Raw genomic sequence first — 25,764 nt, forward strand, 5'->3', positions numbered from 1 at the left:
TGCATTGGTCAAATAAACCCAGGTGGTCAAAATTATTCCGGAGCCTCCCACTACGGCGTGCCTCGTAATTAGATCGTGGTTTTATCACGTAAAGCCCCACAATTTAATTTTAATTTTTATGATCAAAGTTTGAGCGCTTCAACCTAGGGTATTAAACTGCTATCCTAGAAGTACTTCTTACTGATCGCCCTCAGCACGTAACGGTTAACGGTCGCCGTTCTAGTCACATCCGGTGTGCCTCAGGGTTCTGTTCAGGCCCGCTTCTCTTTCTCGTCTATATTAACGATTTACCATGTTGTGTTTCCTCTAATATACGAGGTCTGTTTGAACTGTATAACGGGACTGGGCCTGCTGTGTGGGCTATGAGCGAAATAGAGATAAGCTTATTATTTAGTTGAGCAATGTGACGTCCTTGTAGTATATGACTGCAATCTCAGCGTTGTGCGGCCATTGACATTCTCTTTAATCGTACTTTTCTTTTTACACCATTGTCCTTGCGAGCCGTTCAGCTGTGAAAACCGAGGAATGAACCATGAGCGTGGAGCAACGGAGCCACTTCACTTAGGGAAAACTCCGTCAGTATAGCGCTTCAGATGCTTCGGCAAGTGTACGGAGCTGACACCACGTGACGCAGACGTGGATTTGAATGGCGCACGAGTTCAAACAGGCACTCTATGGAAGCGCAAGATGACCCAAGAAGCGGGGAGGCCTTCAACAAGCTGAACTGAAGGGGGATCACTTTGAAGAGGATACCACACAGTTTGCTGTATGGCGCAAAAATAAATTGTTTGTGACACCAGTCCTGCTACTTTTCAGACATATCTCGTGCATCTTTAGGCTGACGGATGTGTTGTGTATCGGAGAGATTTGTACGGTTGGACCTAAATTCTTTAACAGACTCATGTGAAAAATGGCTAATGGAATTAAGCATGAACAAGTGCAAACTAGTGCGTGCCTCTCACAAACATTAATGACATCCATCCCGTAAACTTAGCAGTACTTTTCTTGACAGCGCTCACAGAAACAGTTCTGTATTGTATGGGTGTGTGCGTGTGTGTGCATGTGTGCGTGTGTGCGTGTGCGTGTGTGTGCGTGTGTGTGTTCTTTTCCCTTTTTTTCGTTTCTTTTCTCTCATCTATCGCATCCTTTTGCCTCTTCCCCGGTTCAGGGTAGCCAACCGGAGATAATCTCTGGCTAACCTCCCTGTCGTTTCTCTCTCTAACTATATATGTCTCTTGAACATGTTTCGTGTTTCAACAGAACTGTTTGTTGCCCTAGTTTGTGTTAACTGAAGGACATGTTTTTGCCGCAAACTAAGACACACACAAAAGGAAGAAACATGGACGATGGCACGGGAGGCAATGAACTAGAAATATGTTTCAACAAAGATGTTTGTTGGGCCAGTTGCTGTTTGCTGAACGATAATTTGCGGAAAGGAAAACATGTCCTTCGTGTTTCGTGTCGTCGATATATTGGCGTCACTCTAACCTCTGATTTAACCGAGAATACTCACATCAAAATGATAGTTAATAGTGCTAATCGAATATTAGGATGCCTACGTCGAAACGTTCAGTAAAGCCCCAACCTCTCTAGAACTGCTTCTATACGAAATCCTTGTTCGCTGTAAATCTGAATACACCGCTGCTATTTGGAATCCTAACTGAATAATGCGGTTGCATTGTTCAGAATACTGTCACTTGTTTTATCGTAGCTAATTACAGTAGAGTCGCGGCACACGGAAATCGCCTAAACAGAACAACAGCATCTACACAGATTGATTTGGTATTTGGATAATGCAAAAAAAAAAAATACTCTCGTTAATCGGAACCAAGATTTTCGCAACTGAGTAAAACAAAACCACAGAAGCGAACTCTAAAGTCTTCTCTAAAAAAAAAGCCATAATCTTATTTTTATTTTGTGACACTTGTTTTCAACGGACAATGTTGTCCTTAAAGAGCAGTGGCAAAGACTCAAGCAAGCAAACAATTTATATGTATTTATTGAATAGCACGTGAAGGCCGGACTGATTGGTGCCACCGCCACTCGCCCGCCATAGACGACCGCCATAGACGACCGCCATAGACGACCGAAATAAGAACGAGCGAAATTTCGGACAATTTTCAGAGCGCCGTTTGATAATTTTGTCGCCGCGAGCTCGACCTCGGTCTAATTCACTCACCGAGTCGAGCAGTAAGGGCGATGCTTTTGCTCTGATACGTGCACCAGTGCCTCCTATAAATCGAAACTATAGCAAAGCCTATAGTCAATCCAGAAGTCGCCCTCCTATCCTGCTCAAACCACGAGACAAACTAGCTGTTATATATATATATATATATAGTGAACCGTCAGGTTTAAACCAGTGATAAATCCCCGGGCCTCATGTTTCTGCTTCGGTGGTTAACCATCTGTACAGAGGTCTTGGTTGGTGATTTTTTTTCTTACATTGCAATCGATGTACCACATTACCGTGTCTTGCTAGTATATGTGCTTTCCGGTTTACTCTTTGGATTGTTTATTGCCCTGTGAGTGAGTGAGTGAGTGAGTGATTGAATAAACTTTTATTTGGTCCAGCAAAGCGCGATAAAACGGGCACCTGGCTAATCCCACGACGGGACTGACAGATCTAGTCTGCCGGCCCGATCGCGGGCGCGCTGGACGGCCAGGATTTGATCCTCAAAGACGGGACTTCGCAGGAGGGCGTCCCACTCTTCCTTGGTGAACTTCGGGCCCAGCGACCCGCACTCCCAGAGCATATGAGGCAACGTAGCTACCTCACCACAGGCCACGCAAGAACAATTCGGATAAATCTCTGGCTATATGCTATTAAGGGACGCCGGATTTGAGTACGAGTTCGTTTGCAGAAGTCTTAGTGTGACCGCCTGCGGCCTGCTTAACTTGGAGTGAGGCGGGGGGAAAACCCTTCTCTCTAAGTAAAAGAATTTAGTGATTTCGTTGTGTGTGAGAGGAGCATCTCGGTGTCCGGGGAGAGAGTCGCCCGACCAGTGTGTGCTATTTTTCTTGTTCTATTTTGACCTTTGATAAGTTTTTTTTTTTTGTGCATCATCTTGCTCTAATGTATATTTCTATTGTATACCTTGCCATATTTGTGCAGTTGGTGTCTGAGAGGCTGTAACCTCCTCCCCCTACGATGCCTTAGTATTTGAGGGTATATAGAATAAATAAATAAATAAAGAAATAAATAAATTTTGCCAAGCGGGTTGGGGGACAGCCAATCCACCCCTTGCAGACGGGCTGCTCGCTGCTCGCTCAACCCAACCCACTCGCGTTCACATGAACACGACGACCGGTGTGACCAGCTGACTCGCCCCGTCTTTATCGCGTTCATGTTTAAGTGTATACCTGACTCGCGTTCGAGCGCTGGAACATGCGTTCGAACGCGAACGTGCTGTGGTTACGAAATTCTAACCGCTGCACTTCATATAGCGCATGCACTGCCGCTTTGGCGCTCGAGAATCGACGCGACCGTGAAAATTGCTCACTCAAACAGCTATGCTCCAAGAAACGCGTATAAATATAGAACGTGGGAGCGGTGCGTTGAGAGTTGCGCATTTGTCTCTCTTGTTTGCCGTACACATATAGGCGACTCGTCTGAGACAACTTGTTTTCAGCATGTTTTGCCAGGTGGGCCGCGCGCGGCATCCGTGGCTCGTTCTCCTCGCTATATCGAGTTGACGATCTGGCTGGTCCATTTTACCGACGATACACCGCATCACGCCAAGCGACCTTCAACATCGGCCAACATGCAAAGCGACGACACGTCTTATAGTTACGCGTGATGTATCGCTCGCTATACTTGCAAGCGGCTGTTTTCGTTGCACAGAGGGCATCGCTGGTCGTGGTGGCCTGTGCTATACGCGGCTGCCAATAAGAAACCGCTTGGCGCTTGCCGCAACAAGGAAACTGTCGTGACCCAGGCGACCTTCCACTATCAGAGGCGCACACGTATACTTGGCTATATATAAGTACACATTGTCGAAGGTGGTCCTGTGACGCCCACGCTGGCGCTCGGCCTGTGCGTGCTGGGTGGTGTATAAAAACGTCCGCCACTGCTCGAGCGCGTGGCTGGTGAGCAAATAAAGGAGTATGTACCCGCCGCGGTTGCTCAGTGGCTATGGTGTTGGGCTACTGAGCATGAGGTTGCGGGTGCGAAGCCAGGCCACGGCGGCCGCATTTCGATGGGGCCGAAATGCGAAAACACCCGCGTACTTAGATTTAGGTGCAGGTTAAAGAACCCCAGGTGGTCGAAATTTTTCGGAGCCTCCCGCTACGGCGTGCCTCATAATCTGAAAGTGGTCTTGGCACGTAAAACCCCATATTTACTTAATTAATAATAAAGAGTATATATAATGTCATTGTTGATGCTAGTACGTTCCGGGTATCTGCACACTGCAGGTTTCTTTCGCGAGACCTTGTCACTTTCGCTGGTCTCTCTAACGTAGCCTTTCCCGCGTATCCCAGCAGCCCACGGACATCGATTTCCTCGCGTCGCAGAGCACCGATTCAGCGCTCTATAGAATGAAGTGTGAACGACTGTATACGAGCGCTTTATTGGTCGGAATGAAGCAACTCCGCCTGCGATGTAAGCTTTGATGTCGCTCTTCGCCGACCAAAAGAGGATGCGTGCACAGTGTTTGGGAGAAGGGCCGGACTTTGCATGCCTACCAGCAACATTCTGCAGCGAGAATAGGCCCCGAGTGCACGGTTTGTTGCAAGTTGTTGCCCGCACTGAAGGGACCATTGTTCTGCGCTTCGAAAAATAGCGGTTCGCCAAGTGGCGGTAGAGCCCTTTGGAAGTTGGACTGAGCACCACATCATACCACCGCGATATTTTTTTTTTTTTCATGTGGAGCTTTGTTGTTATAGTAACCAGGGGGTTGGAGGGGGGGAGGCACTTTGGAGGCGCATTCTCAACCGCAGGGAGCCTCTGAAATGCGGTTGGAGAGCGTCCCAGGCTTCTGTCCTTCGCTCGATGGCTGTGCGCGGCGCGCAGCTGTCAGCCGCCTAATGGATGATGCCGAGCGCACGTAGACAAAGGCTGTTACTGTATACTGCACATATCCTGCTGGTTCCTCGACGCGAACCGCGTTCACGCTATTACGCACTAAAAACCGTTGATTTCATTGAGATAGCGGTAGCGACCTCTCAATACAGATGTCAAAAACGACTACGAATGTTCGAACCTTTATAAAGAGACGTTCTGCTGAATTAGGTATGGAGGATGAAGGCGTCAGGAGGACATCGGGCGTCGTGGATCTGCTCGCCTGAATGCCGCATTCGCAGGTGCTCTCTTTAGTGAATCCCAGCTTCATACCTAATCGTTATGCCTGAAATTAGTCTAAAGAGGTAAAGCATAAATTGTTACTAGTTATCACACGTGTCTATATGTGACGATACGCATATTTGCTGCCTTTTGTATTTCAGAGCTAGGGTGCCAGGATGGACAAAACTGCAGTTCGGACTCGAGATCGACTGCGATTTTGTCGCTCGATATTTATCAATGTGTCATCAGTTAGAGGTCTAAAGCATCCATGAGCGCGTTTACTTGCGCAACTTCAACTGGCTTTCTCGCTTGTCGCTTTCTTGTGTCCGAATATTTTGTTGTACTTACATATGTTGATGCTTCACAACTGGTACCGGCCCGCTCTTTACAAACAGCTTTGTCAATTGGTGCGTAAGACGCTCCGCTTCCTACAGATATATTAATTGGCCTTAAAACAGACGATTCTTTCAGACTCGCGCTGTGCGATTGCGCGGTCGGCTTTGCGAATAATCGGTTTCAGATTCACATTCCACTGGTGCAGTAGAGTCAAACATATTGTGATGGATGTTATATACAGGAGGAGGTTCCATAGTCTGAGACTGTACGGGGACCTCTTATAACGATAAATGTGTTGTAGAAAGAATAAATTGGCAACATATATTAAGAAATGAAGTTATCTGTTACGACGTGCAGTGTAACTGTAACAATGGCAAGTGCTAATAGCAAGGGCACTATACGATGTTAACTGAAAGTTTCAATCAAAAAGCAATATAAGAGACAAAAAATATACATACAAGAAGCCGAGAAAGACTTCTCGTTAGGTTACCATGGAGGTGTTTGTTCCGGTTCAGGTTCAGTTAATCACAACTTTGTACTTGTGATTACCACTTTCAATCGGCCGATTAGTTTATCATTCCATCTAATCCCAACGCCGGCGACTCGGCTGATGCTGTACAGCGATAGCTGGGAATCTCTGGAAAAGCCCTAGCTGGCAAGAGAACACCTGTAAGCCCTCCCTCCTCCAATGGGTTTGAGCATAGGGTCGTGGCGACGATAATGGTGATGATTCTGAAGTATGCTTTTAATATACACTTGAGCCAAATGAGCCAAGCAATGAGCACCTAGAAGTGTGCGTGCCGTTGTCTGTCAGTAGGTTTCTCATTAAAGTATACCCCCTGCGATATAGGCGAAAAGATTAAAGGGGACAGAGGGTCACGATTTATTGTCGATTGCCACCACACGAAGTCAACAGACATCGCAGCAACTATAACAAAAATGTATTCTTGGCGCGTATTCTTACTCTGGCGCCATCCCGTAGCCATCGTCGCCGCAAAGCCCGTCTTGCTCGGCACCACACTTTGCTTCTCACGCTTTCGCAATCCCCCTCCCCCTCTTCGTTTTCCTCCTCGCGCTCTTTTCGCTATCGCCGTCTTTCATTCCCTGCTGCCTACTGCGTTTGCTCTTTGATCCATCGCAGTGCTCGTTCACTCGGTTACGCCGAGGGACGCCGGCGCTCGCCGCAGCAACGGCTGCCTAAGAGCAGCGCACTAAAATTGTGAAGGTCCCGCACACTGTGGGAATCGGCGTACACATGAGGCATTGACGAGCCAGCAAGGCAGAATGGCGCATTACGACAAGAGACACGCGCTGCGTATTTCAGAGACAAGCGCGGCCCTCAGCCGCCATGACGGATCGTGTGCAGGGCGAGTGGGAGTTTTAAGTCAGCATTAAATTGAACGTGTTGAATCGCAAGACGTGACGGGCTTGAGCTCCGAGAAACGCCCGCAACCCTGAAGTGCGACAGTACAATGAGAAATGCACAGCGAAATTCGGCTGTAAGGTTCTCAACTTATTTGTTGCAAGTCATTTCCAGCGTTGTTGAAGAGGTAAGTGTCATCTGTAGATAGCAAGGTTGTTGAGATATTCGTCGTTGATCCTCACTCCTAATCCTTCCCCCAGTCCATGATAACTTGAATACTTCTAGGCTTGCAGCGAATATTAGCATTGCAGAGACTGTGTCCCCTTGCCGGACTGATTTCGCGTTCGGTATTTTTCCGCTTTTCTTGTGAAGAATCGAGGTAGCTGTGGAATCTTTATACATTTTTGCAAATAAATGCACGTGTGCTCTCCTGTACTCCTTGACTGCTGGTATCTCTACTGAATCAAACGTATTTCGTAAACTATGAAAGCCTTATTGATTGGTTTTACTCCTCAGATGTCTCAATTACCTGATTGATGGCGTGGATATGATCCATTGTCAAATACGCCTTCTTAAAGCCCGCCTATCTTTTGGGTTGCCTGAAGTCAAGAGCTGCACTGATTCTGTTAGGAATTACCTTGGTGAATATTTTGTACAATCCTGAAAGCAAGCTAATAAGCCTATAATTATTCAGTTCTTTAACGTCTCCCTTGTTAAGGGTTGGTATGGTGATGGCGTTCTTGCAATTCTCTGGTACCCTGAACGCCTGAGGCATTGCGAATAATGGGTTGCAAATTATTCTAGTATAATAACCCCTCCATCTTTGATCATGATCGACTATTATTTAATCTTCGTTTCTCCTGCTGCTTTTCCCCGGAGCATGTCTTGCCTATTATCTACCTATTCTTACCTATTATCGCTAGTTACACATGAGACACATCCTGTTCGTCACTACTTGCGTGGCTATGCGTGGCTGCTCTGGGTACTGTACACTTCTGTATAGAAGTCGTCTGCTTCTTTTACTAGTCATAGAAATTGCTGATGACATTACCCTGCTTGCCTTTCATTGCATATACGTCGTGCTCTTTCCTATGAGTTAATTTCCTTTCCCTTGTCCTCTTGTAGCTTCAATGCTAGTCAAGGAGGGAAGGTGTTGAAGGTCCGAAGTCGGCGCCCCTCAATGATTCGAGTGCACGGTGGCAGCGCGAAGGAAGAGCCGTTGTCCGACGAAGTGACGTTTTATTCAAACGCCGAAGCGTCTGTCCGGGTCCAAGCCCGAAGCTCCGCTCTCCACCACACAACAAAACATGACTTTTTAAGCCCTCAGTTGTACAAAGGATTCGCAAACCAGCCAATCACACGTGCGAGTTCACATCATTGTAACCAATAGCACAACCACTTTCGTGCCGCACACGGCATTGGTGGAAACAGTGGCACTCTTTAGACCACGCCAGGGGATAGGATTTCTCAAAGACACGTGCCACATCCCTCTCCCCTACGTTGGACTGCGAGTATCGGCCCCTGATGTCTTCCCTCTTTTCACCTGCAACCGGCCGCCATACAAGCTGCCGAGAATGTTCCGTGAAATCGCGGATTATTAACTCCATATCCGCCGGACAGCGGGCTACCCTGCCAGTACTGAGAAATCTCCCGTGCAGCTGTGTGCCGGTTCGCTTGAAATACAAACACCATAATTGGGACCCTATGGCAATAGCACATAAAAGCATTCCTCGGCCATAAGTGATAAAGCTATCCGCCATTTTCACGGGAATCCTTAGCAGGCTCACGCGGGTGGCAAACGTCAAAGCGGCTGGGCAGCGTCGCGTCGCCCAAATTCCGTGACGGGACGTTTGGGGAGCGCGTGGGCATCAGCGGTGGCGGTGACCTCAAGCACCCCCCTTCTTTCATCTTCACGCTCGTCTCCCCGAACGCTCCCCTACAGCTCGGCCCTTGTACCCTTTTGTTCCGAGCGGGGGTGCCGTTCTAGTGCCTTTTCTACGGTGCAGCCACTAATCCGCTTTCTCTTCTCGCGTGAGTGCTGCCCCCGTCCCCTCTTCGCGGAACCCATATGCGTCCCTCATTTCCGGTTATTGGCCGATACAGCAGGTGTGGGCTCGTCCTACGCTTTGCTGTAGTCGCCTAAACTGGGCCACAAAATAACAGCGAGGTCAAGTCCCTAATCTCAAACTGCATGCCAAATTTCCTTCTCACAGATTTCATGCCTGCCCAATTTTTCAATGCTTCCTCAATTATTCCGATGCTATAATTTTGAATATCACTTTCTTCTTGCCTATCAGGTTTGACAGCTCAGCCAATTCAGCCTGATATCTGGAGATCTTTCCGTTTCTTTATTAGGTCCTTCGTTAATTAAGGCGCTATTGATACGGCCCCAGAATGCTTGATTACGAAACGGTAACACCTAAGTAGCTCACACAAGAGGCTATACGACTTTGTTGCCGGTTAAACGGCATGTCATTTGCAATACTCACCATCTGGTGGCGCCGACACCCCTTCGACTTGAACCCGCAACGCGCCATGTATTGGTTCTTTGTGCTTACCTCCTGGCGTAAGTTGTTGTTAAAACGTTTGTTAAAATAACCATAAAAAGTTTCCGCCCCCAGGAAGTGGATCCATCAAGGCGGGAGAGAGACAAAAGAGGAGGTCAGTTCAGATATTATTGACAATTTTTGAGTCTTGTAGTGGGTATATCGCGCTTTTGTAGACCAGGGGTGGGGTGGGGGGCTGTATTTACAAGAAGTTCTTAGGCTAGAATTGTTCGTAAGAGCGAATTCCAGCCAATCCTGATGCTCTTCATATTATTAGCGGAGTGGGCCAGCAAGTCCAAAGAGCACTTACGAACGAGAAGCTTTGTGAATACGGCGCTAGGTGTTTTCTTAATCTTGATAAAATTAAAAAGAAAAGATTGCCTGTGGGAGATAAAACGATTAATCTGCGTGAGGTATAGGTTTCTCAGGGAGGCGACAACTAATTGTGCGGGAAATCTCCCTAATCACTTGGATAATTAGCAAACTTTTGTTAACTCCTTATAACGGTTCACTTTCGGGTGCACGTTGCAATTGATGAATTGAAGCCGGTCACAAGTTCGGAAGGCACGTCTACTTAGAACTATACTTTTGAAAAGAACTAGCAAAACTTGACGCTAAACGTACTGTTGTTACACCAACTTTGTGTTTTAGGCGAGATGGTTTTTTAAACAGTGCAAGACGAATTTAACTCGAATGCCGATGTATCCTGTCCAACATTTTGAAAAAAGTAATATGTTGATACAGGCCGGCAATAGAATTTCTTCTTAGTCAATATGCCTTGCGAACTCATCGGCTTCATTCCGTTAATTAATATATTGGCCCCACAGTGGTTATAGCCAGAAGATAATTAGTGAAATCTTGCTAATGATAATTCATCTATTTTTATGCCACGTTTCACCTCTTTGAGTTGTCCAGCTTCAATGAACGGAATTATACTATATGCTTAGGCAATATTTTAAAAATGTTGTTACAGTAAATAAAGGAACACTTGGTATACCAACCTGGCACGCGGCTCTTCGATGATAATTAGCGTGGGTGTCCTATATACAGTGTTGCCATTACAGCGGATTTTCGGCTATGTCTAGACGATTTCAGACTTGCTTAGTGAAATAAATGCGCACGACATGCAGCTGATAACGATTCTTTTACCGAACTTCTTAACTTAGCACATTTTTACACGATCCACGAGAACATCTGGAGGGTTTGACATGTTTCAGCGGGACCTTTGGCAGTAGCTGAATCGCAACAAGGTTTCGAAGTGCCTTACGCTCATAACGGGGATGTTGTACGTTCGCTCAACGCATCCAACGTGTTGTGCATTGCAGAGTTTTCTAAAAGTGTCCTGCAAGATTATGGTCACATGTGCCTTCGCTGTACATATGTGCACAACTAGTTGACATGTGCAGTACGGGCGTCGATATCACACCGTAACGCACAAGCACACAGTGCCGGTGTATGTATTTCTTTCTTTCTTTTTTATTTGTTCACTTGTCAGCAACAACTCCAGTGGAAAACTTGACAATGTCAAATCTGTAGTTACAGCAAAATGTTTATGTGTGGCTGATATCTTCACGAGAACCGAAAAATGGACCATGTTTCGATTGTCTATAGGCTCAAGGGCTAACCGGCAGAACCCGGGCTTGGTCGGGTAAGGGTTCGAAAGACTCGAGCCTGGGTTGCGTGCGGGCCAGGTTTTGAAGCTACGGGCCAGATTTTGAAGCTGCGGGGCCAGGTTTTGAAGCTGCGGGGCAGGGCTCGGGCGAGGAAGCGCATTGCACCTTCGGGCTCGGGCCCGGGCTAGAAAACATAACTCTGCAGTGTTATAACACGGACTGGGTCCTGCGTATCTATTGGAACTAATGTTAATTGGAATTGTTCATTAGAACTAATGTTCATTGGAACTAATGAACTGTATATCCTCTCCCTCCTCGTCCACGTAACAAGCTCGTGTCGTTTTATTGCGAGGTTCACCTGAACACTTTTTACACTTGCAGCACCGGTCCACCTTTCTTCTTGTTCTCCGGTACACGCAATGTCTGTCGCATTATTCGCATGCATATAGAGGCTGCACAAGAACCTCGACGGACCCTCATAAACGACTGTCGCCTCCGGTAAAGTGGAAAGCTTGCGACTTATCTGTAAGACCGATCAACCGTGTGTTTGCCTTCGACAGACTTCGGAAGACCTATATATAGCCGAGAGGCGTCGTTCGAAATCACGCCCACCAACCAAAAAAAAAAAAAGAAAAAGAAAATACATGAAAAGAAACTTGGTCACTCGCTGGCGGCCACTCCACCGTGTAAACTATATATTCCGCGAAGGAGATGCTCCTCTCGGACAGTCACGACTGAATAATTCCGGTGAGCAAGTCGTTCTAATTACGAACTCGCGATAAGACTGCGATCGGTTATCGACAATGTTCTCGCCGAGAGCGGTAGTACCCTCCCCCACCCCCCCCTCTCTCTCTCTTTTATAACGGCGGACTTCTCGCGCGCGCCCATCTCCGACAAACGACAACGCCTGGAAGGCAGGAGTGTACACACAAGCTCGCAGGTCGAACATCGGGCGTCCCTTCGCAACGCGAAGCTTTTTTTTTTTTTTTAGTCTAGTTTACTCGAGCCGGGCAGATATACAGGTTATCCCGGGGCAGCGTGATACGCCCGATCGCGCTTGAACCAATCTCGTCTTCTTAATAAGTGGACGACGTTTGTGCACACCGGCGGTTTTGGTGGTTGTCTCATTTGCCAACGATGTATACACTGCTGAAGAAGTACAAAAAAAAAAAAAAACGTACGCTCGTTCAAGTCTTTCCGGGAGTTCGGAGCGGTAGGCTTCTCGACAGTGCATCACTCGCCCGGAGTCCCGCGTAATAGCTTCCATTTCTACCGGCGCAAATGCCAATGTTGAAGCAGTCAACGTTATAAACTGCCTCATTTAATCGAAACGGGCCTTCAGGCACCGCTGCTGTAGCAGTTCTTTTTGTTAGTGTTATTTCGGTTCGGAGGACTTTGCCCCCGAGGTATAATGGGAAGACAATAATATACAAAGGTGCGCAGTGTATGTAGCATTGTGTTTTAAATTATAAATATTTTAATTATTAGGGGTGCGTGCATAATCGAAACTTTCGGATGACGAACCGAATGATGTCGTATTCGTTCCGCTATTCGAATCGAATAGTCAAGTTTCGTAAAACGAATGTTCTTTTTTTTTTCTTCTTGGACGGGGGGCGGGTAGTTTCCGAATATTTCGAAACGTCAACTGTGCACAATTAAACATAAAATTCCACGCGCTTATGGCACTATTTGATTCGATTAAAAAAATTATTATTCGCGCATCCCCTAGTAGTTATTGTCATTCGGTTGTTGCTTTGCATTTATGTATTATCTTACGCTGATTCATACTTCATGTTTCTTCGCAATTATTTGCCTCTTGATTATCAATAAACCATATTTATCACGTAATATTTTTTTTCCAGTTTATTGCCTGTACTTACACATTTTATAGCTTAAACCTGCTGTAGCCTACGGGTCGAGCCAGTGTTTGAGCCTATAGTTCATATGTGTTGCACACCAAGGCACGTGTAATGGAGAAATAACTGCGGCACTGTCTCTGAGAGCTTTCACCCAACGGTTGTAATGGTCAGGTTACAGTTCACCTGGCTTCATTCCGACCTTTCTCAGCATCCTCAGCATAAATACACCCGTTCCAGGACGCAACCAAAGCATGCGTCAAACCTCTTGGCCATTGACCCCACAGGAGCTCGGCATTTGGGACACTGTGGTCGACTGTTGCATGCCCGGGTGACTGATTGCTTAATTAAGGGCTGCTCCAGACCGAAGCCTCTTAACAGTTACTTTGTGTGTGCGGCGGTAGGTCATTGTAAACTAAGGACACGGAGAACATAAGGCTAAAAGGTAACCTCTGACGGGACACAGGCCATTAGCAGTTTCACACAGGAAGCAGGCTGCTTTGCAGGCTATGTAGTCGGTGCCTATCTTGGACACCTCCAGCATTGTTTAGAAAAAAAAGAAAGAAAAAGACTTGAGCCGTTTTTGAAAAGAGTATAATATACATACGTATATGTGTGTGTGTGGTATGCATGACAGCCACATTTATCGACTGTGTGAACAACCTTTTTCATAGCTTGTGTCCCACGTTCAATGTCCGCCTTTCTTTGTTTTGAAAAATAGAACGACTGTATTCTTTACTTCGGCCTCATGCTCCCCTACCCCCCCCCCCCCAAAAAAAAGAACAAAAATCAGAACCGCTCTTTTGCCCTTATGTTGAAATGGTTATCCGCTCGCTGACCACCGGATTCAATCTGCTTATCCTCTGCGAACAGCAGCTTAAAAACTAAGCAGGCGCGGCGAAAGCCACTGACCGCGAGGACACATCGTGTCTCCAGCAGCAGCAGCAAATGTTCTGAGATTTTTTTTGCGACGTCCCTAGCTGAGAGCCGAGGCTCACTCTTCCGTGAACAGAGCTCGCAAGCGTTCACACCGTGCGAAAACGGTCTCGGCAGGTGAGCTCAGACACAGTGCGCCAACCAGCTCGCATCGCCGGAACTTACTACAGAGCGCGCCGGTGGGTTTTTTTTTTCGAAAACAACCGCTGGCCTCTGCATCACGCCACGCGGGAGTATTCGCGAACTCTTTCTTGTTTCCCTTCTTCGTTGCGGACAAATTGAAACGCCTCTGGCCCGTCAGAAGGGGGCGCGACCGTCAGCCTAGGGGGGCGGGCGGCACCGGCAGCAAGTGAGTGAGGCTGTCCCAAAACAATGCGCCCCGCGGCGGCATCGGTCCCGCGATGAAGACAGGCGAGCGGCGGCGCGACAAGCGGTGAGGGAGAGCTTTGGAGAGGGGAAAGGGAAGCCCGTGACCGGTCCGCCGGAGGATGCCTGGCCCGACGCGGGTGGTCCGAGGTGGCCATGCTTCGTACACCCCCCCTCCCCCCACGAGGGGGGGGGGGGATTCGGAGGGGGGCTGACGCCAGACCACCGCCATTCCGTCCGGCCGCGCGAGCGGCAAGAGTAGTCCTTCACCGAACTCGCTTGGTGCAGCGCGCCAAAAAGGCCCGTCAGGGGGAACGAGGGGATTGGGGGGGGGGGGGACACGTGGGGGGGGGGGTAGGCGAAACGCCTGTGTGCGGTTTGATGTCACGCTCTTGGCACACACACGCGTTCACGCACACACTGCCACCGTCCCCCTTCCCCATTCCTGGACGAAAGCCTTGGCGCAGACCCGCTTTCCGAAACCGAAACCCGACCACGCCATGCCGCTACGCCTTTTCGGAGAGTGGTAGCTGATTTCGGTATAAGATGGCGCTACTTGCCTCGGGGCCAAGGCAGGTGATCATTTTAGTTTCGGAACCCCAAGCTCTAAGAGCGGTCTTGAACCAGATTTCTGCACCCTAACAGAACGATGTGCTCTCTACGAGTGCTAAGAAAAAAGAAAGCCAGCAGGAAATGTATGATTTAAGTAGCAAAATATCTGGTATTATTTTTGAGTAGTCTGCCAGCAATAACGCGACAATGAGATATATTTCAATTTTGACCAAAACCGAGAGTGAGCGCGTTGATGCTGCATTCTGCGATTTTCGGCAAGATCAGAGCCTTTACTTTTTTCCCAAGTGGTCCTGCGCGACCATAGAGTTAGTATAACCAACTATAGTATCGTATCAGTATAGTCAGTAAAGTAACTCTATACGGTGTCGCCACCCTCATGTGCAAGCCTCGAAAAAAATAAACAGAATTTAGAATTTTATGAAATTGTGCAAAACGACGTGGCGTTGGGCTAGTGGTGATATTCAGGAATAAACACGTGCGCAAAACGGTGTTGCGCCTTCTGCACGCAGCATGTTTGGAGAGTGGCACGTTGTTTGAAAAATTCGCTTCAGCTGCAGTAAAAGCTGTACCCACTCAAATGACTGAACAATTTTGCCAGTCGAGAACTCGCACTCAGATTTTCTCTCGAAGTCAGGTGAGTCGATCGAAAACAGCTCGAGGTCTACTGAATGTTTTTGGTAAAGGCGGTATACTACCTTTGCCCTGCAAAGATAGACAACAGCCCGAGGTCGACTGAATGTTCTTGGTGAAGGCGGTATACTACCTTTGCCCTGCAATGTTAATATACAGGCGCTTACGTTTACCCTGCAAAGGTAAGCTCTAAGTGGCAGTCGTGAAAAAACAAAAACACTGATCGTCGTAATAGAGGGACCTTACAGCCGCTGCGCTGTTAGAGGTGACCTTGAGCACTTAATGTCTTACTGCACGCTTCTGCATCATTCAGGTGCGCACAGCTTAATTTGCTCCGTCTTCTCCGCCCGAAGCGCACTAATTACCGCCGGTGCTTGTTTGCGTGCTCGCCGAACCGCATCCCCGCTTCTCGGCGCTTGGTGAAGACGTCTTTCTTCAGAGGCCCCGGACGGACAGGTGGGAGCGGAGTCACGCGTTTATGGCTAGTACGACTCAATGCGCCCCTGCGGAGAATGGAGTCAAAGAAGTGGAACAGAAAGGGGACCCCGGCCATTGTAGCGCGGCGAAGTCAGCGCGCGGCGATTGCGAGCGGCACGCAAAAAAAGAGAGGTGCCCACGGGCGATTCGCACGCGTGCACCCTCGCCTGTTGCGTATACTCCCCGTCGCCGTCTTCTGACACGTCCGAGAAACATCTTTCTTTTCCGAAAGAGCCGATCCATAAAAGCGGACCCTCTCTCCTAATCCGCATCTTCGAGCGTGCGATTATGAAAACTTCATCGCGCTGTGTGGTCCCGCGCATGCGGGAAAATGAAAGCACAAAAAATACAAGCGCTCGCCCGCGCGAGTGCAACAAGGAAGCAGGCACAAAAAGATCCCCCTCTCCTCCCGAGCGTCGCTAGGAGACCGGAGACCAATCGCGGGGCTCTAATGGCATCACGTGGTGCCTACAGTGGCGCTCCTCTGGACAACAGCGGCGCCGCTCGGCAATCGTGTGAGCGTGTGTGGTTTTGTAATGGAGATGGCTGTCGGTTGAAATTCTCGGGGTCGAGGAGCTGGCGGCTTCTCGGCCGCCCTTGTGTTTTTAACAGTCCTACGCGTAGTACACCTTTCCGGATACGTAGTCGTCACTCGACACGGTCGGAGAACAGTATTCGCCATCCCTGTGTTGTGTGATTGGGAAGTGTCGTGTTTGGCCCGTGTTGTGTGTGTGCGCCCGCCTCGCGGATCGGTCTTTTTCGTTCGGAAGCCGCGAGCTCGCCCCGTGATTGTCACGCAGTCTTGTGTTCGATGCAAAACTTGAGAAAACCTGGCGCCGTCGCCACGACGCAACAATGTCGAATACCGACGACACACGTCGGACATTATTGAGCTGGGCGAGATGAGCCCCAGGTCATCGTCGTCGTACTGCAGGAGACACGATCTTGGTCTTCTGACGCGCACGAGTTGGACGGATGCTCGCACGGCGGTTCGGCAGATTGAAAAGGTAAGCTGCCCACTCCACTGAAAACAACAACCGAAGGGTTTGATCTCGACATTCCGTACAAGCCCGTAAATATAGCTGAAAGTCGAGCGCGTTTCGTGCTGCGGAGCTGGCTTCCTCGCGAGCGGTCAAACGCACCGTTACGACTTTGACGTCTCAATTGCCTGGTAGTCCGGTTCGCGCTTGTTCCGTGCAGTCCCATCCTTCGAAGTGGAATCATTTTGGCGCTGTACAAGCTTGTGGGATCCATGTTTTGGGCTGAATGCAAAAAAAATCTCGTGTGCCGTGCATTGGATGCACGTTTAGGAACCCCAGGAGCACAAGATTCATCCGGAGCCACACTACGGCGTGCCTCATAATCAAATAGTGGTTTTGGCACGTAAAACGCCGGAATTTAAACTAATCATATTTGAATTCCTGTTTGTGTTTCGGTTTGACGGCATTTGTAATACTGTTCCGTTGTTTTGACGGCTGCTCATCACGTCGCCTTGATGGAAACATTGCTCTATTTTCAATGGTCAAGAGTTTACGTGTGCGAAAGACGGCGAGCAACATACAACTTGCAGATTTCAGCGAGTCGTATGTTTCAAGCCGAATGCATCTCTGAACGTATTTGAAACCAACTTGTAGCCGCTGATCAGTACGCGGCCCAGAGTCGCGTAGTAAGTAGTAGTGGAGGAGTAGTATACGCACACGTCCGCTTCCGCACTGAACGGACTGCGGCATATATTTCGTCGCTCGCTTCGTGGGGGGCAGGTTTCTCTGACCTCGTTTTTTTGTTGTTTTAATGCAGTGCTGTCACGTCGCTTGATGTCTTTATTTCTCTCTCTCTCTCTCTCTTCGAAGTCTCTCCTAGCGTATTCGTCGACCTCCGGGAGCAAATACGTGGATGGACGGAAGCAGACTTATTTTTCATTTATTGCTGTGCTGTCCCCGACAGTTTGCTACAACGCGCACGTCGCCGTCACTACATTTTATGAGACCGACGTAGAATGCGTGCGCTTTGTAGCGCATAACTTCGTCTAGACAGGGACAGGGCCGCGTTGTTGTTTACCGAGTAGACAATTCGACAGAAACGGTCGGCAGTGGCCCTGGCTTCCACGGTGCGGCCGCAACAAATCGAGCAGCGCACGCAGCTGGCGGATGAACACATCTCGCGAGCTGACAGCGAGCGGCCGCTCCTCCTTTGGGAAGCCCCTTCATCCCCCCACCTCCAACACCACCCTGTGGGGGTCAGGCGTCCCCAATTTTATTTATGGGGGAAGGCGCACGAGGGGCCCCAAGATGGATTCCTCGGCGCGGGTGGTCCCCGCACCCCCTCTTCTTCGAAGAAGCCGCCCCCCCTCCCTACCTCGCGGCGGGAAGCTAGCCGCCTCCGGTACAGCCCCGCGTGAACTGAACCGCGCGGCGTCTTCGGTGACGTCTCTGTTGAGTGAGCTTGGCTCTTGCAAGCTTGGATAAAAACAAAAAAACGGCCCTTGCGTTTTTTGCGAGCCACAGGGCTGGTTAGTTGTAGACCGCGGCGAGTTCGTCTCTCGTTTAGGGGTGTAATGAACACGTTCTCAACTAGTGGCGCCGTAGATAGAGTAGATCAGCTGATAATACAGACGCAAGATGAAAGTAAATGAACAACCTGTGATGGAGAGTGCAATGCTTCGTAGGAATTCGAGTCAACTGGAACGTGCTGTTCGATTGCGCACCGTCCGCAGACAGAAAAGCGTCACTACCGCTTGCATAGCTTCCATCACCAAATATTAAGTCCAGTAAGGGCACGTGCGCGCACCGACTTGTGAAGCGCTTCTTTTTTCTTTTTTTGCATGCGAGCGTGTGTGTGCGCTCGAGATGAATGTTAGCGCGTAGGTGTCTCTCGCTGTTGGCAGAAGGTTTCGTAAGACGGCCACCGCGTGTGTGGTCGCTTCCCTCTCCACGCGGTGGTAGTACACACTATCCGGGGAGCCGGTCGACTGGCGGCCGGTGCTGCTCGTACGCGCTTTCGCGGAAGCTGTGCGTGGTAGTACGTGGCCGCCTAGGGAACCGAACTGCTGTATGCTATGCGAAGGCTGGTCGCTTGTCGTTTTTCTTGCTCACGAATTTACTGCGCTGTCGTCTGGGTCATGGCTGCTCACGCTTCTGTTTACAATACCAGCAGGCCTGTCCTTCATAAACGCATAAATTCCGTTCCACAAGGGTTCGTTACTTGAGCCGAGAAAAAAAATCTTTCATTGTAATTCGTTCTGTATGTCACGTATCAACGTTTTCCTTTCCGCGCAGGCTGGTCCCGATTCTCGAAAGAATGTGATCGGCTTTCCATCAACGCGACAGCGAGAGCCTTGCCAATCAAATTTATGTCAACTTGCATTGTGGCAGCTTTTATGTTACTGTTTTCTTTTTTTGTTTCTGTAAATATGCCAGCCGCATTTTGCTTTAAGTAGTGCGTGCGTTTCATCCTGTTGAGATTCCTTGCTGAGACCGCGAACACGGCCGCTGGAAGCAACGTCCTCTCTTTCTCTCTGTGTGTGTGTTTGTGTGTGTGTGTGTGTGTGTGTGTGTGTGTGTGTGTGTGTGTGTGTGTGTGTGTGTGTGTGTGTGTACGGATCTTGGAAGCTATGCGTGTTCGCGGCTGTGCCGGAGCAGGGGGCACATGTACTGAGAGCCGAGCTAGCGAATACCTGCGCGGTTTCATTTATCGTAGGACATTCACTAAGCTGGAGCACTTTCATAAACTTCACTTCGCTAAAAAATTAATAAGAAATGGTACCGGCGGAAATAATGAACCCTAAACTCTTATTGAATTTCGCGCCTTAACTGCGGTGCCGATGACGTTAGCGCTTTTCAATGGCACAAAAAAAATTGTTGCACTTACTTTTGCTTTTTGCGTTTTTGCTTAGATTTATTAGTACCGTTTTGTGTCCCCGCCGTTGAATGTAACACATGACACCGTTACGTTTAAAAAAAAATGATGCCTTCGTCTTTACAACATGGCGGTGATGACGTCATGGTTCCTTTCGGTGTTTGCAATACAGTAATGCGTGGCCTTTGAGATTTGTATCAATGATTTTCCGGGGCCGCGGGATATTACAGGGCATCACATTACGAATGACCCAGTCGAAGGCAAATTCGCAAATTATTTTCCGCTTATAAACCACACAAGAACACTGCGAAGTGTTATATTGAATGAAGAGAGTCACTCATGCGACAAGTGCAAAATTTTTTAAAAATGATATTTTCTTTTAAATGAAAATACACAGGTCACTAATATACAGTTGCCCTTTGAATGTTTGCATAGCACTTCTAGCGGCTCTCTGGAAATGGTCATCACCATGTCATGCCACTAATAAAAGAGGGTATATGTGAAAGATTGTAGTAACAATAATAAAAAAAGAAAACTTCCATTTTGGGCACCAACTGTGCCACTAAGGTGTTTACCAAGTCCGAGCACAACCTATGGCAGCAAGATTGAGAGGTTGCCGTTCTGCTATATTGTGGAAATGCATTATCATTTGAGCTGAATTGCTTCGGTTGGCTGTTCTGAATTAGTGCTCCATAAACGCCACACACAAGTGAAATTCAAATAGATCCCTACGAAACCCAAACAGAACTTATTTGTTGTTTGAGCCATCGCCAAAAGTCGGCCTTTGCCTTAATTTGTTATCTCATACTATTTTGTAAATGTCCCAGCTAGTTGCTACCATAACATATGAAATCCTTCTTGTGCCTTAGCAGTTACTGGACATTGTATAGATGTGACATTCTACATTAAAACTTTCATCATGGTGGGAGGCCACAACGGCAACTGTGAGGATATCAATGAGCATGTGCCCTGGGGTTCCTCCTCCATTGAACACTTTTGACTATGTATCACTTTCCATATAAGCTCATTGGCTAAACTGGCAAGGCATGGTTGTTCAAAATTTCGTAGTGGTTGAGAGCAGTGAGCAAGAGAAATGTTGTGACACTAACACATGCCTGTCAGTACTGCAAGGCAGATGCTGAATCTTGCATCTTGCGAGAGCGGATGATGTCACTAAAGTTGTTGAGAATACGGCCTCTGGTGTGTGTAGTGTTTCATTACAGGTGATAAATGCATACATTATAAATGCAGCTGTGTGTCTGCCACCATTACAAGGAGTTACTCATGAGGAACCATCTGGTGTTCGCAGGGTCGCGCCAGTGGTGGCCGCTGGTCACTGCTCGTGCGCGGCCAACTTCAGGGACAGCTTGTGCAGCTGGGTCGATTTGTCGACCGCAATGCGGGCAAGGTGCTCTTCGTCGGACTTCTCGTGCTCGCCACCTTCTGTGTGGGCCTCAAGTCTGCGCACCTCGAGACGGACGTTCACAACTTGTGGGTGCAGCGCGGTGGACGCCTTGAGCGTGAGCAGGCATACGTGCGATCGACCTTGGGTGAGGGTGCGGGCACGAGTAGCCAGCTGGTGATACAGACGGCGCCCTCGGGTAGTGATCTCCTGCGGAGGCCCGAGACGCTCCTGTCACATCTCGATGCCCTCTCCCGGGCCACCCAAGTCACCGTGGACATGTTCGAGCTGACATGGCGGCTCAAAGACCTGTGCTATGCCCCCAGCTTCCCTACGTTTGATGAGAGCTATGTGGACGACATGCTTGAGAAGCTTTTGCCCTGCATCATTGTGACGCCCCTTGACTGCTTCTGGGAAGGGTCCAAGCTTCTCGGGCCAGAGATTCCAGCTCACATCCCGTAAGTGATGTCTCTCCTTTTAGAAGCACCTTGTGCCTGGCTGTCTAGTGACTTTCCAAATATTGATGTCACTGCTAGCATACTATTCAGTCATTGCGAAAAATTGTGAAGATGACCTGCCAAAGAACTGCTCTCAGAATGTGTACTTATCTGTGCTGGTGATTGAGCACAGATAACCAAATTTAGTTAGCCATTTGTCATATCTAGAAAATTTCATTTCCTTTACCGCTTCATTCCCTTTTGCAGCTTCATTATGTCTGCTCACATACACTGTCATCTCTTCAATGCAGAGTTTACACACGAATCCCTGGAGACTTACTGCCAGAAAATGCAAAGGCACTGATGTCGCAGCACATTTTTGCACTGTGATTATCCTTAACAATATAACACAAAGTTAGGCTAACCTTATTCTTTCCCTCTCGACAATGCGATACTTGTCCCTTCTCGTTGCCTTTAACTGAGCTCTGATAGTGCCTGATCTTTTTTGCAGTGTATTCTGCTAGGGGTGCTATTGTGCAATCACTTTTGGAGATACTTTCGCTTTCGTGAGATTTGGCGTGACTATAGTGCCAGACGTGTTGGTGTCATGTAATTCGCAACATTTCCAGAACAGTGTACGGCATGGTCGACATAGTGCCAAGAATGTCGTTGCCACTAGTTTCTGAACACATCCGGCACTAGTAGCATGAAATCTTGCAAAAGTGAAAGTATCTTCGACAGTGATCATGCAAGATTACCGCCCCAGGACTCAGCTTTCAACATTATTGTCTTTCATTGTCAAACAGCCAAGCTTACATTAGCAGAAAACATAAGGTACCCTGAATGGCTGGCCTTAATTAGGGCTTCAGCTGAAGGCATATAAGCTGTGCAGTGTGCTAGCAACGCATGAAAACCATGTTCCTTTCTGCTTGAATGTGTGTTCTTGAATAGGCTTTTTCCTCCTGGTCCAGAATCCTAGGCTTTGGTGTACAGTGGACAGACCTCAACCCACAGCGTTTAGTTGCCGAGATCCGGAAGGTGGCGACCTTTGGTGGCTCCTTCCCATTCGACACTATCCAAGATTTCATGCGAAGGGTAAAATGAATTCAGTATACCTATGATCAGTAGAAATGTATATGCCTGACATAGTTGAAGAGGCTGTACATGCCTCTTCAACTAAGCCAAGTAGTATGAGTATTTAGCAGGTGTAGATGTTTACTGGAGAGCTATATGGTACATATTCACATGCCAAATCTGAATTCACTCTTAAAGTGTGATCTTTTCTTGACAAAAATTTTGGCATGGCCTGTAATATGCTCTGAATATCACCCTGTGTAAATTTACTTGCCTCATGTGGCAGCTATGACACCTGCAGTGATGAGTGCATCATGGCAGCTGTAGGGGGCAAACTTCTTTTTGGGTGACTGTGAAAGGACTAAAGACTTGGTGTTGGTACAAGGGTTGTTAAGGAAGTGGAAGTAAATTATGGCTCTGTGTATGTGGACACAACATATGCACATGTCCCACCCTACCCTTGGCACTTAATTGGATCTGGTACATAAAGTAAGCAGAGCGGAACAACTCATCTTTGTTGGTCTAGTCGGATGCCCTAGGTCAATGTGGCTTGCGTTACTCATAACTCGAAACTTACTGGGCTCTGTCTCTGGTTCCTTTAAAATGCAATCCAATGCGCTTCTTTTTGCTGATAGACAACTAGACCGGAGTAGACACTGTGGAGATCCTTGGTGTTCTGGCAAGCTGGTACAAGAGTTCCATGGCATTGTCAGCACTTGTCTTTCCTTTTGGCACCTTTTCTGTCTGCTTTACTACTATTGCACTAGAGTAATTTACTAATTACTCAACATACTGGTATTCCCCTTGAAAGCTCTTTAAACAAAGTTTGACAATACGTATTATGTGGAACACCAGTGTATTTCATCACTGACATTGGAGATGAATACCTTGAAGCTAGGGCTGGTTCCAGGATTTCTGCTAATTGTGTATTGAGGCCTGACTGGCTTCAAGTCTCCAACAGAGAACCCACCGTAAATATAACTTAAACCAATATTTAGCGAAATTCCTTTAATTTATGATAAGCTGATTATAACTATCAGAGTTTTATGTTTACCGCTGTTGTGAAATTGGGCAAGCAAAAATTACAATTCTGAATGGAATTTCCTGTTTCGAATACTTGGAGGCAGGTGTTGCTGAGACACCCTGTATAAGTGTGGGAAGGTTTCCAGGGGGGATCAGACGGTATGCAGCCATTGCTGGCGCCATTGTGCTTGTTTACAAGAGGCACCACAACAGCTGATCGTCATCATTTTCTACATTAGCTTGTCACTTATGAATGCAGCAAAGGATAACGCAGGAGAACATAGCGTTCACAAGCAAAAGTACTTTCAGTGTGAACAGATGATGATTACATCTGTAAATTTGCTTATAATTGCAATCTTCCTCATTGTTTCTGGGTGCTTGTATGCTTTCGCCGAAAACATGGTTTGCCTGCACCCAACATTTTTTTGGAAACTTGGTAGAATTTCAATCATTTCCTGCATTATGAAAAAGGATAAGACTGCCGCTAGAAATTTATCACATTCAGTATTTCGTGACATTGAGTGTGTCTTTGTTACGTTTGCATGAAAAAACAGGCAGGCATCACATCAGCATACCAAGAGAAACCCTGCTTGGACCCAAGTGACCCCCGATGCCCAGAAACCGCACCCAACAAGCGTTCAGGACGGGCACCTGACATCGGTGCACAGCTGACGGGTGGCTGCTACGGTTTCGCAACAAAGTATATGCACTGGCCTGAGGACCTCATCGTTGGAGGTGTCCAGAAAAACCGGTCGGGGCACATAGTTCGGTGAGACACTGTTTATCACAGGAACGCCAAGATGCAAGAGATGTATGGCAGATTCCACTCCTCGTTTCAGGGGAGTTACGAGAGTATTCACATGAGTACTCAAGTTACATTTGAATTTGGCAAATCAAGTCACTATTAATCATCTGGAGGAAATTATAATGGCTTGTGCTGGATCAGAGCAAATGTTTCAAGTGTAGCGTGCTAAGCTTGACGCACTCCAAAATGTCTTGTTAAATTCATGCCTTGACAGTACAGCAGGAGCAATGCATTCTGGACTGAGGTAATCTGAAATAACTAGAGGAACTCAGAAACCTGCTCTGAAAGAAAGCTTGTGGAATTCACCTGTAGTTTCTATCACTTGAAAATTTTTCTTACTGTTCGAACTTTTTTTTGTTAAATACTGTTGTATGCTCTGCAAAGTTATTGCCATGAATCCTTAGGAGACATACATTAGCATGATTTTGTAAGGAAGTGTTGATTTAATTTGGATACCTTACTGAATGTGCTGAGTTTAGTTGCTTAAAGAGCCGCTACATGGCTGACAAAGAGAGTGCATGTCTGCTGCATGCTAAAGAAGTCTGTGCTTCTAGCATGAGACAGAACCCTTTACCACCGCAGCTGTGGAAGGAATTGTGCTGTGTGAGGAATTTTACAAAGGGTCTGTAGGAAAGTAACTCACTTTAGTGCAGTAAAAAAAAATTCTTGTTTAATGGCTTGTTGGGTGATAATTGGCTGCCCCTTTGCAGTGCACACAGATGAGCCATTACAGTACTTTTTGTGTACCTCGGACGCAGGGCGGAAGCATTGCAGTCGGTTGTTCAGCTGATGGCAGAGCGCGACATGTACCATTACTGGAAAGGGCACTACCGGATGGCGCACCTCGACTGGACCATGGACAAAGCGCGCTCCATCCTTGAGGCCTGGCAGCGCAAGTTTGCAGAGGTAGGATAAGAACAAGCAGCATCACGCTTGCAGTTAAGGTCCACTGTTAATTAAGGAAATGGAAATTATTTTGAAGAAATGACAGTGTGGGATCTGTGATGGGCGCTGGGAATGACATTTGTAGTTCTTGCAGTCGTTGGACTTCACTGAACGCAGTTGAGAGCAGCTTTCCGTTTACAGACAAAAGTAAAAACAAAGTCGATGTGGACAGGATGAAACAGTGTAGGTGTTGTGCAGGGAAGCCAGTTATGCAGAGGACCTATTTTACAGATTTGAGAGCTAGTT

At 47.7% G+C, this 25,764-nt stretch overlaps 2 protein-coding genes across 2 annotated transcripts in view; one reads left to right on the forward strand and one right to left on the reverse strand.

The window, feature by feature from the left end:
• LOC135897172 (leptin receptor gene-related protein) overlaps positions 1 to 25,764 on the reverse strand; it is a 416,125-nt gene that overhangs the window by 104,115 nt on the left and 286,246 nt on the right. The window lies entirely within an intron of this gene.
• The window catches only part of ptc (protein patched), a 28,092-nt gene continuing 18,809 nt past the window's right edge, over positions 16,482 to 25,764 (forward strand). The window contains exons 1-5 of the mRNA XM_065425720.2: positions 16,482 to 16,984; positions 21,142 to 21,692; positions 22,643 to 22,766; positions 24,323 to 24,537; positions 25,332 to 25,479. Of these exons, the coding sequence (XP_065281792.1) occupies positions 16,880 to 16,984; positions 21,142 to 21,692; positions 22,643 to 22,766; positions 24,323 to 24,537; positions 25,332 to 25,479 (1,143 nt within the window). The 5' untranslated portion in view covers positions 16,482 to 16,879. The remainder of the gene's footprint in view (positions 16,985 to 21,141; positions 21,693 to 22,642; positions 22,767 to 24,322; positions 24,538 to 25,331; positions 25,480 to 25,764) is intronic.

This window comes from Dermacentor albipictus, chromosome 9 (genome assembly GCF_038994185.2).
Source record: "Dermacentor albipictus isolate Rhodes 1998 colony chromosome 9, USDA_Dalb.pri_finalv2, whole genome shotgun sequence".
Lineage (NCBI taxonomy): Eukaryota > Metazoa > Arthropoda > Arachnida > Ixodida > Ixodidae > Dermacentor > Dermacentor albipictus.